This window comes from Scyliorhinus canicula, chromosome 16 (genome assembly GCF_902713615.1).
Source record: "Scyliorhinus canicula chromosome 16, sScyCan1.1, whole genome shotgun sequence".
NCBI lineage: Eukaryota > Metazoa > Chordata > Chondrichthyes > Carcharhiniformes > Scyliorhinidae > Scyliorhinus > Scyliorhinus canicula.
The window spans coordinates 115,949,135-115,961,610 of record NC_052161.1 but is presented as its reverse complement, the minus strand read 5'-3'; the positions used below and the strand labels follow the sequence as shown (position 1 = coordinate 115,961,610).

Below are 12,476 nucleotides of genomic sequence, written 5' to 3'. Positions count from 1 at the left end.
TCACAAACTGACTGTTGCTAGACTTTGTTCTGTCTGCCTCTGTCATCTCATCAAAGTAGACATGCCCAGATAATGAGTGTTTTTAAAAAATATTTTATTCCAAACTCAATCAGTAACAAACACGGGGCAGCACGGTAGCATTGTGGATAGCACAATCGCTTCACAGCTCCAGGGTCCTAGGTTCGATTCCCGGCTTGGGTCACTGTCTGTGCGGAGTCTGCACATCCTCCCCGTGTGTGTGTGGGTTTCCTCCGGGTACTCCGGGTTTTCTCCCACAGTCCAAAGATGTGCAGGTTAGGTGGATTGGCCACGCTAAATTGCCCTTAGTGTCCAAAATTGCCCTTAGTGTTGGGTGGGGTTACTGGGTTATGGGGATAGGGTGGAGGTGTTGACCTTGGGTAGGATGCTCTTTCCAAGAGCCGGTGCAGACTCAATGGGCCGAATGGTCTCCTTCTGCACTGTAAATTCTACGTAAAAAAATTAATAAAAATATCCCCATATAAATATGATTTGAGCAGTTTGTCACTTTACTCATTTTTTTCTCCCCTAAACTACTCCCAACACCACCCCCACTCCGACCCCCATCCGCTGGTGACAAATAGATCATTTTCATTAGTGTCACAGGTAGGCTTGCATTAACACTGCAATGAAGTTACTGTGAAAATCCCCTAATCGCCACGCTCCGTTGCCTATTCGGGTACACTGAGGGTGAATTCAGAATGTCCAATTCACCTAACAGCACGTCTTTTGGGGTTTGTGGGTTGGAAACCGGAGCACCCGGAGGAAATCCACGCAGACACAGGAAGAACTTGCAGACTCCGCACAGACAGTGGCCCAAGCCAGGAATCGAACCTGTGTCCCTGGAGCTGTGAAGCAACAGTGCTAACCACGATGCTACCATGCTTCAAATAAGGATAGAAAAAGCCTCCACCGAAAATAAAACCCCCCATACCAACCCCATGAGAGTGAACTTGATCGTCTCCAATTAAAAAAATTCATACAAATCCCCCAGCCACGCCAAGACCCCCGTCGGCGCTGCCGACCTCCAACTCGGTAAGATTCACCACCGAGCAATCAGACAGATAATGGCTGATAATGGATTATTGACCCTTCACAGCTAACCCCAGCCCCATGTTTGCTCAACATTTCTTCTTTGCCTCACCTCTTCCCCCCCCCCCCCCCCCCCCCCCCCCCCCCCGGGCAACGTGTGGACTCACGGTGTCAATTGTGCCCCAGTGATTGTACCTCAGTCAGAAGGCTGTGTGTTCAAGTCCCGCTCCAGGACCTGAGCATAAAAATCAAGGCTGACGTTCCAGATCAATAATGAAGGATTGTTGCAGGTGTTGTCTTTGACTGAGATGTTAAAACTGAGGCTCCGTCTGCCTTTCAGGTGGATTTACAAAATCTCCTGGTACTATAGAGCAGGGGAGAGATTCCCTGTGTCCTTATTAATGCTTATCCCTCAATCAACATCACAAAAATAGATTTATCTGGTCATTCTCACATCGTTGTTTATGGAAGCTTGATTTGGGCAAATTGACTGCTACGTTTCCTGAATTACACCGCGTTTCAAAAGTATTTAATTGACTGTAAAGGGCTTTGTGACATCCTGACGGTGTTAACGGTGCTACATAAACGCAAGTCTTTCTTTGCGAGGCTAACTGTAGTCCAGCTCACCATTCTGCCTGAGATAAGGTAACTGTAGGATTTGAATTATTATCGAGATTGTTGTTGCTCTGTCAAAAATTAAACCATTATTGAGACTGTGTTTTTGCTCTGCTGACATAGGTGAAAGTCTGGGTAATGCATGATATCACAGGGCAAGGTCACCCTGAGTTTTATTGATAACATTCATCGGCCTTTGGAGCATAAATTAGGAGCAACTGTCTGTCGCATAACATCCTGCTGGTCGCCTCAATGCATTTCAAAATTTACCAGTTTTTATGTGGTGAATTATGATCTGAAATGTACTGCCTGAAAAGGTGGAGGTTGCAGATTCAATAGGACCTTGCAAAAGGGAATTGGTTATATATTTGACCATTATATTTTGCAGGGCGATGGGGAAATAAATGAGGATTGGGGACTATTTGGATAGCTCTTTCAATGAGAGGGTGGCCACATAGCCTCCTGATGTGCTGTAGGATTCTAACATCACACAAATATGAGGGAAGCCATTCAGCTGATCTGGTTTAACCATCTATGGAAATCTTGTTTTAAAATGGTTAGGAGAGCAACATCATCAAATAGAGTTCAGATAAAAATCCCTGTATTCGCCAAAGGCTCCGAGGTTACAACAATGTCTGTCTGCAATTCAAGTACTTTGTTGCCTATTGTCGTGGAAGTAATGATTAGACAGAGGCTTCGAGCTTCGTTTTAGGATTTTATTAACACAATATCGTGGAGAGGCTGCAGTAGCCAAATAGCCACTTCACAGCACTCTGAACTTACCCAGCAGAAACCATATCGTTATAGTCTGAAATAAACAACTAAAGAAGTAAACCGCATCTGGCTGGCTGTGTTTATTCTTTAAAATAAATTTAGTGTACCCAATTAATTTTTTTCCAATTAAGGGGCAATTTAGCATAGCCAATCCACCTACCTTGCACTTGTTTGGGTTGTGGGGGCGAAACCCATGCAAACACAGGAAAAATGTGCAAACTCCACACGGACAGTGACCCAGAGCCAGGATCGAACCTGGGACCTCGGCCCTGTGAGACAGCAGGGCTAACCCACTGCACCACCGTGCTGCCCTGGCTGTGTTTATGTTAAACACATCTTGAGAATGCTCTTGGTTCATTATCTAGTCTGTATTTTTTGCCCTTGCGAAAACAACTCGTCATCATAATAAGACCAAGTCCAAAATACTGTTTCTGAGCAGTATTTGTTTTACCTTACCCGACCTTCTAAGTTTTGTTCAAAAGCAGTGTCAAAATATAGTCAAGCATTCCCCTCAAGCTTTAGCAAGTGCCTTTTCTTTAACAGCCACTAATGTTAATGTATTCTCTAAGCGGGCAACTAATCCTCACATTAACTTCCCTTCAATACGTATAAAGTGCTTTGAGATGTGCTGAAGGCACGCAAGGTGCTGTAGAAATGCAGCCCTTCAGTCTAGCATCAAGGCATACAGATCAGAAGGTCCCACCTTTATCCTGCGTCTGTGCTCAGCCACAATTGGCCTCCGCACCTCTTGAGTTAGGGACGGGGACAAAATTCTGTCATTTTTCCGACGTTCTTTAACTCAGCAAGGGTTAATGGAGAGGAGTAAACCGGGGGGGGGGGGGGGGGGGGGGGGGGGGAAGAGAGAAGGAGAAGGAGATTCCTGATATAGGGTGCCTGCTGTGACTTCGGTTGATAATCTTTCTGCTGTTGTGCACTGCTTTGTTGGGTGTGTGGGATATCTGGCAGAGTCTGAAGCCTCTTGCATGACATTGAAATCTGTCCAGAATGTCGATTTTGTGGGATTTCATTCAGAACCACTTTTAGCGTGGTCAATCCACCTACCCTGCACATCTTTGGGTTGTGGGGGCAAAACCCACGCAAACACGGGGAGAATGTGCAAACTCCATACAGCCAGCGACCCAGAGCTGGGATTCGAACCTGGGACCTCGGCGCCATGAGGCAGCAGGGCTAACCCACTGCGGCACTGTGCTGCTCTTATTGTCCATCCCTAATTGCCCTTCAGAAAATGCTGGTGAGCTGCATTCTTGAACCGCTGAGTGAACCACCTTGTGCATCTTGAATCACATACAGGCCAAACCAGTAGAAGAAGGGCAGATCTCCAGCCCAAAGGGCTTTAGTGAACCAGGCATGTATTTTTTAATTAATTCAGTAGTGACGTGGTCAGGATTATTCTTGCTAGCTTTTCATTCAGATTTATTTATTAACTAAATTTAAAATCCCCAGTTGTAACGCTGGGATCCGATCTCTGGATTATTCATCCAGCAACATAATCACAATGCTACATGTCTTGACATGAAGCCAAGATTAAAAAGGGGACGTGGAGGTTTCACAACTGGTCAGTCAGTGTGCAGCTCTCTGGAGATTATGTATTCAAGTCCCACTTCAAAGACTTGAGCACAAACCACAGTGCAGCAGTGACAGGACTGCGCTGTCGGAAATGCTGGGCAAAATTTTCTGGCAAAATATTAAAGTGACATTTTTGGCACGGAAATTAATTCGAATCCACTTGGGGGGGGGGGGGGGGGGGGAAATGTTTTCCCCACATGAAAAATGCCGCACCTGAGGATCATCTGGGAGCTTCAATGAAGAGGGCAATGCATTTAGACGGCTGCACACCATTCACCCCCCATTCATGACAGGAGGATGAAAACTAGAAGACCAACTCTCAGATTTTAAGAGTGGGCCCTCACTTGATTGCTGGATTCTGAGGAGGAGAGGCAGGCCGGAATCTACCCATGGGTTGGCAAGAGGCCCTTCAGCGAGGTCACCAATCCTGCCAGGGGAACAGTGACAGCACTGGTCAGTTCCAGCAACCTGACCAAGAGGGCATGGAGTTCAGTGCAGAAAAAATGCTGAATGACCACCTACGATCTGCAAGGCAAGGTCCTCTTATCTCCTCTTAGAAATCAACACTTCCGTCAACCCCCGGCATTCACCTTGAACCCACGTGCCACCACCTCGAAGGCTCCCAACACCCGACCTTCCAGCATCATCCTCAAACCCTCCCCCTGACATTCTTCATCAGAACCCCTCCCTGCTTCAGTGCAGTGCCCACACATGCCTGTTATCCTCAAACTCTGACCCCCCCCCAGGCATGCAACTAACAATATTCCCTTTTGTGCAGGAGAAGGTAGCCCATGACCAGAGAGAGGGAGAGAAGATGGGTGGAGGAATGTCCAAGATAAGGATCTTGATTCTTTTTGAAGAGAGGTCCATGGAGCACGCAGAAGAAAATTAGAAGTGGGCCTGCACAGACACTGAATTTGGCCTGTGACAAAACAGCGGGGTGCCAGTCAACACTCATCCAGATGGCCAGTCTCAAGTGAGACATTTGACCATGTCATGTATTGAAACTATGTCCATTGCCTTATAGGAACAGCAACTGAAGAGCCTGGCCCATCAACAAGCAGTGCCCCACCAGTTACCCTTGACAGAACTTCAGAGGTGATCTCCGAGGAGGACACGGATGACGCGCCACAGCTATTACCCGCACCATCCCAGATACAAGCACGTTGGTGGGTGACCTTAGCAGCTAGGCATCTGGGTTACCTTCTGGTGAGCACCACACTGCATCTGATGCACATCAGGCGAAAATAGGAGCATCCCAGGGATCGGACAGTCTGAGGCCTGCTTGGCCCCAGCCAAGAGCCATGCCTTTGGGCACATTCATCCCTCAGCTGCTGGAGAAGCAAAGGTGAGCCGGGAATACCAGGAGCGGTTGTCAGCAATATTTTTGTGACTGCAAAGCCACATGGAGGAGTCCCAAAGTCTTCAACCCCAGGCAATGTTGGCAGTGTTGCATGGCACCCAGACCAACACTGCATCGATGGTGGACACAATGGAAAGCCAGGGGCTGGACGTCGGAGCCATGACTCAGAGATTAGTCCCTGAAGACCATGGCTGAGGGCTTCGAGATCATGGTGCAGACAATGGCGGGCTTCCAGACTTGAGGTTTCTGGAGCCCATTCCAGCTGCCACTCCATCCTGTGGAATAATCCAGGAGCCCACGGGCATCTGGAGGGAGGAGGAGGTGCTAGAGCACATCCTGGACCTTTCACCCACGAGATCCTTGGAGTGACCAGGTCTTCTGAATCCCCCAGTCCTGATACCAGCCCTTCACAGGGGCAATGGGCAGAACAGGATGACGCAATAGCATTAGTGCCAGCTGAAACTCACCTGGGGCCCTCCAGTTCCAGACTCTCCAGAGGACACCCGCCAATGGCATCTCCAGTGACAGGGCGTGGAAGGCCCGCTTCTGATGTGCACCTTGGAAATACACCTAGATGTCGTGGGAGGGTTCGCAAGATGAAGGAGTTTTAGGGGCACAGAGTGGGTAAAGTTAGGCCTGATGGGTGTGGATTATAATCATTGGCACAATTGCACTTGTTGTCTTATTAAAACCTCTTGTTGTTCACAACATTAAAGCCTCACTCTCTTTGACTCTCCTCCCACTGGGATATGTCCTCACCCCATCTGGACACAGCTTTTCCCGCAGTAACTTAAGTGAGGGAAATGGTGAGGGTCACTCAAAGAGTAACATACATCCTGGACGGACTCTCCAATTATTCAGTGAACCTGGGACCCGAGCCTCTTAGCCCCCCCCCCCCCCCCCCCCCCCCCCCCCCGAGAGCAATAGGACAAAGGGATTAGCCAGGGAGTCAGCGTGCTGGCAACAGACAGATAGGAGTCCGATATAAGCAGAAGCTGACCAGCATCAGAGCTTTCCCCACTGCAAGTCATCACCATCCTCCTCCATTGACATGCTAAGCATGCACAAGGGCTCCCCAGGCCCACCCATGGTGGTGGAGGAGGTCACGAGGTCGAGAGGGGTGATTCTGGAGCTGCCGGCCAACATGATGGCCTTAGTTTGCGAACCGGGAAGTGACCACGACGACCCTGGTCTTCCTATCGATGGGAACCCTCACACCTGCCTGGCCTCCATCCTCCGACTCATCTTCGACCTTTCCCTCCACCACCTCTTGGGCTTCCTCCTCATCAGAGTGAACATTCCACTCCTCCTCGTCTTCTTCATCGAGGACGTCGCCCCATTGCTGCGCTAAGTTGTTATTTTAAAAATATCTAAACTTAGAGTATCCAATTCTTTTTTTTCCCCAATTTAAGGGTCAATTTAGCCAGGCAAATCCACCTACCCTTCACATCTTTTCGGGTTGTGGGGGGTGAGACCCACGCAGACATGGGGAGAATGTGCAAACTCCACACGGACAGTGACCCAGGGCCAGGATCGAACCCGAGGCCTCGGCACCGTGAGGCAGCACTGCGTTGTCGTGCTGCCCTGTTGCTGTGCTAAGTTATGGAGGGCTTAGCAGACAACAGCGATGCTGGAGGCTTTCTGGGGACTGTACTGCAGGACTCCACCAGACCTGCTGAGGCAAGACCACCAGAAACCTCAAGTCCTGGAGGCCCGCCATTGTCTGCACCATGATCTCGAAGCCCTCAGCCATGGTCTTCAGGGACTAATCTCTGAGTCATGGCTCCGCAGCGGCTCTGCTTCAGTGGCCTGATGCACTGTTCTACCACAGACCGGGTGGCACTGTGAGCCTCGTTATAACGGGACTCAGCCTCAGGCTACCGCACAGGTATCCTCAGCCAAGGCCTCAACGGGTATCCCTTATCCCTAACGGACCATCCCTGCAGCATGGGGTGACCCCAAGAGTTTGAGACTGCCCAAGGATGAAGCATTCATGCACGTTCCCTGGGAAACATGCACACATTTGGTGGTCACACACCAGCTGCACATTAAGTGAGTGGAACCCCTTCCTGTTAAAAGACAGGACTCCCTGATGCCACGAGGAGCATAGAGCCACATGAGTGCCACCGATGGCCCCCTACACCTGTGGCAAACCTGCGATGGAAACAAATCACGCAGCCCCCTCTTCCGATAATTACAGGTGTTTGTTTATTGGGCCCTGAAAGGAGCTGTACAAATGCAAGTTCTTTCTTCCAAGGTAGAAGAGAGAGGAAAGTAGGATTTTTATGTCCGGTGTAAACCCAATAACTGCTGCAAACTGTGTCTCTGAATTTGTAATCACCCCTACTTCACCTGCGCCAGGCAGCTTTGCTGCTAGAAGTGGACAGTTATGTTGCCGCTGCTGTGGGGAAGGGTCCTGTCAAGGGCACAGTGTAGTCACCAAGTGACAATTACAGAACAGGGACACAATATTAATATTGTATTATGTAAACATGGTGCCATATGAAGTCTCCAAAGGCAGTCCAGGCCACCTGATGGTCACAGCAAGTGTTGCAGGTGGCAGGAAGCAAACAACATTTGGCGTACAGTTACCACGGAGACAGACGCATGCAGTTGCTAGGAGGAAATTAAAGCATCCTCGCCTGCAGAGTGTCTGCTGGGTCCTAGAACCTTCAAGATGCTGGTGAAGGCTGAACGCAGCTCACAGGTGGCTCTAGCTATCCCTCGTTTCAGAGACCCTGTTAATAATAATAACCTTTATTAATGTCACAAGTAGGCTTACATTAACACTGCAATGAAGTTACTGTGAAAAGCCCCTAGTCGCCACACTCTGGCGCCCGTTTGGGTACACAGTGGGAAAGTTCAGAATGTCCAGTTCACCTAACAAGCACGTCTTTGGGGACTTGTGGGGGGAAACCGGAGCACCCAGAGGAAACCCACGCAGACATGGGGAGAACGTGCAGACTCTGCACAGAACTACACTGCATTGCATCCCCCGTTGCTCTGTTCTGCTGTCAATTATATTCCTGCCTTTCTGCATGTCATTATTTTATGGTTCTAACTCCCTCTTTTTGCACATTTTTGTTTTCACCAACTCGCCCCCTCAACCCCTGGACATATTGCTTTCTCGAACCAGGAGTCCAGGTTCCAGAGATTCCAGGGACCCACTAGCATACCACACAAGTAGCTAGATGGGAGCCAGAGCAATATTAGTTGGATATTCAACCGTGGGGGCAACACAGCTAAAATTGATCAAGTGCTCACCCTGCATCCAGGCCCACACCTTCCAGCAGACATCATTAGACAATGCCAATGGTGGATTTGTTCCATCTCTAACCCTGGGCGTTAAAGTCATTTGCAGTTGCCAGTTAACTCAGCACAAACAAGGGATGAAATCTCTCTGCTCTGCATCGCTCAGTACCAAAGGAATGAAGCATTATCAACTGCGTCATAGAATAGGTAAGGCATGTTGTGATCTGCATTCAATTCAAAAGATGCAGTTGCGCATGTGGGGCAAATGCTTTGTTCAAGACCTGTTATGTATGTCTCAGCATGTGTCTAGACTTCTACCAAATCAGTGGTAAGGAAAGCAATCCAACAGCAACATCCTCTCCCAAGTCAACATATCCGGCATCCAGTCACTAATCACGGAAAACCAGTTCTGCTGGGCAGGACATGGTGTTCGCGAGCCTGGCACCAGTCTCCCAAAGTAACTGTTCTACTTCCCTGCAGGAGACTGTCAGGAGGACAGAGGCTTTAGGGATGTCCTCAAAGAATAGAATAGAAATCACTGAATAGATCAAATATACCCCACTAACTCATGCAAGTCTCTGGCTTGTGACTGATCAAAATGGAGAAGATTTATTTGGGAAGGCACAGATCGGGTCAAGCAACTTCATCGGGAGCATGAAGAGGCAATGTCGAGACATCGAAGAGAGCACACAAACCTCCAAAGGACTCGTCTACCTGACCCTTAAAGCACCACCTCATGTGACAGGGTCTGCCGATCGCACATTCAATTTACCAGCCATCTGAGAACCAGAGTGGGATCAAGTAATCCTTAATACGAAGGGACTGCCTAAGAAGAGCAGACTGTGCAGTGAGAAAGAACGCCTTGCATTTATTTAGTGACTTTCATAACCACAGGATGTCCCAGAATGCTTTACAGTCCATGATGTACTTTTCTGAAGTACTGTCACTGTTGTGATGTAAGAAACATGGCAATCAATTTGTGCACAGCAAGCTCCCACAAACAGGAATGTGATAATGGGCAATCTGTTATTGTGATGTTGACAGAGATAAATATTGACTGAGGACACTGGTGATAGCATAACCCCCCCCCCCCCCCCCACTCATCTATGAAATACTGCCATGGAATCTTTCGTATCACCCTGGGAGGGCAAAAACAGTGTCTCGGTTTAGCATCTCATCCAAGCCAAGGCAACAGTGCCAATGCAGCATTGCCTCGCTGAACGATCTGTGGTGATCTCGGTTGTGGTACTGGGGGCTTGGGGAGGGGTGGAGGAGGAGGGGAGGGGCTTGATGTCTACATCTAGTCCATTGCCTCGGTGTGAAATGTTGTTTAACATTCCTGTGAGTGGGGTGGGGGGGAATGTTGATGGCGTGAAAGAGACTGGGTGGTCACACCGAATGGTCTGTGCCCGGTCAGGTTCAAGCACAGTCACAGGTCACCCCAATCTGTGCTTGGGTCAGATCATTGCTGAACTTTCCCCTTGTACAATTGGCAAAGCACCTGAATGTTCCTCAGTGATTCAATCAATGCCCATACCGACTCAGACACTAGGACCTCGCGGGCTCCAGGCGGATGAACCTTGTCACTCACACAGTGTCTGTCACATGGACCCTGTGTTTGGGGTGGGGGGGTTGAGGGAATTTAAATTAATCCCGGGTCTGACTGCTGTGAGCCCGAGGGGGCGGGAATAAAAAGGAACAACAGCTCTGAGGATGCCGTCTAATGATAAACACACAAGGAGGAGGCATCTGAGCCTCTGAAAGGTGTTTGCAGAGAGTGAGCGAGTAGTTGATGAGAGAGAGGGAAGGACAAAAGCCTGGGGAAGAATGAATGGAAGGAGAGTCTGCAACCTTCCGGCAGATATATTGTGATCGGTTCTTGGGAGGGGGCTGATCGAGTCCCACTTCCCTCCCCCACCCCCCTGAGCTGTTCTCCAGGCTGCAGATTGGAAGCTCCGCGCTGGGAAAGTTTCTCTTCAGTGCGATCCTCACCTCCCGATGAGCTCATGTGGAGGAGACTTTGTAGCCGAGGAGAAGCTGGAAACGGTGATCCAGGTCTGCTTTCCATTCCATTTTCTTCTCCCGCCCTTTTGGAGTTTTGCCGTCGGTCAGTTGAAAGGAATGAGACGTCCCTGGCCTGTGGTGAGTTAGCTGATGCCAACTGGGTGGCCCAGCACGGGGCAGGGACTGGCTTGATCCTCTGTCAGCCCAGTTTCTCCCTGCCTCCTCTCCCTGACTCCACAGCTTCTCCTGGTTATGGTCCGACCACGAGGTAATTACACAGGTTGGGGGAGGAAGACTCAGGTTGACCTTACATCAGCTACTTGCACAGTCCTTTCCCCCTTTGAGGGGTGGGAGAGCTGACTGGTGGTGATTTAACCTGAGGATCGTCACACCGCAGGCAAGGGGCAGGGTTGGGAAGGGGGGGGGGGGGGGGGGGGTGTTTCATGAACAACCTCAGCCGGTACGGGAATTGAACCCGCGCTGTCGGCCTCGCTCTGCATTGTGAACCAGCTGTCCAGCCAACTGAGCTACACCGGCTCCCAACTTCTATAGAAACCATCAAGATTTTAAAATACAGAGATGAAATCCACCAGCCTGTTTAATGCAGCTCCACAGGTCCGACAAGAGGACATAGCCATAAACGTGGGTGGACCGGGGGCTTGATGATGAATAGGTGAAACACTGCCAGGGTCCCAGGTTCGATTCCCGGCTTGGGTCACTGTCTGTGCGGAGTCTGCACGTTCTCCCCGTGTCTGCATGGGTTTCTTCCCACAATTTTCAAAAGACATGCTGTTAGGTAATTTGGACATCCTGAATTCTCCCTCAGTGTACCTGAACAGGTGCCGCAGTGTGGCAACTAGGGGCATTTCGCAGTAACTTCATTGCAGTGTTAATGTAAGCCTACTTGTGACAATAGAGATTATTATACGGACTCATTGGGGATGATATTATTCGCTCATTCAAGAGGGAGGAAAGTTAGATAAATACATGATTTTAGAGGGAAAATGAATGGAGGGATATCATGCAACATGATGTATCCTGGACACTGGAGCCTGTTAGATTGGCCCTCGGGATTTTCCAGTCAGATATTTTTTATAAATCTCGCGCAAGTGACTTTTCATCATGTAAGCCCCCAAAGTGAGTACCAAGAGACTCCAACTGGAGGGTGATGACAATCAAGTCTCGTACGTTGACAAGACTTTCCATAACAAGGCACCATGTAGCTATCAGGAGCTGGAACCCTGGTCTATTTCCCTGACACCCCGTCCAGATCTGCTAAGCCAGCACAGACCAGAAGCAAACCTGTGATATCGGGGTCTATTCCATGTTACACAAAAGATAAATGTACCAAATTGTGTAGTCGGGGGAAGCACAGTTGGTATTTGCTTGGATCCTATTAGGGTGGCACGGTGGTTAGCATTGCTGCTTCACAGCGCCAGCGACCCGGGTTCAATTCCAGACTTGGATGACTGTCTGTGTGGAGTTTACACTTTCTCCCCGTGTCTGTGTGGGTTGCCTCCGGATGCTCCGGTTTCCTCCCACAGTCCAAAGATGTACAGGTTAGGTGGACTGGGTCATGCTAAATTGCCCCTTAGTGTCCAGGGATGTGCAGGTGAAGTGGGGTTGCGGTGCTAAGGGAGTGGGCATGGGTTGGGTGCTTTTTCAGATGGTCGGTGCAGACTCGATGGGCCGAATGGCCTCCTTCTGCAATGTAGGGATTCTATGATATAGGAACTCGGTTGCATGGAGGAAATTAACCCTGAGTATTAGCCCCATGTCGGATTTAGCAACAACTTTAAGGAGGGCTGAAGTTCCAGACTCACTGTGCGTT

At 49.4% G+C, this 12,476-nt stretch overlaps 1 protein-coding gene across 8 annotated transcripts in view; it reads left to right on the top strand.

Annotated features, from left to right (window-relative positions):
• The window catches only part of LOC119950617 (rootletin-like), a 136,616-nt gene that overhangs the window by 5,686 nt on the left and 118,454 nt on the right, over positions 1–12,476 (top strand). For 3 of the 8 annotated variants that reach the window (XM_038773211.1, XM_038773208.1, XM_038773207.1), the window contains exon 1: positions 10,301–10,696. The exons of 3 other annotated variants lie outside the window; for them this stretch is intronic. In XM_038773211.1, coding sequence (XP_038629139.1) covers positions 10,640–10,696 — 57 coding nt within the window. In that variant the 5' untranslated portion in view covers positions 10,301–10,639. Of the gene's footprint in view, positions 1–10,300; positions 10,784–12,476 lie in introns of those variants that run through there. 2 more of the 8 variants (XM_038773204.1, XM_038773205.1) reach the window with 1 other exon arrangement.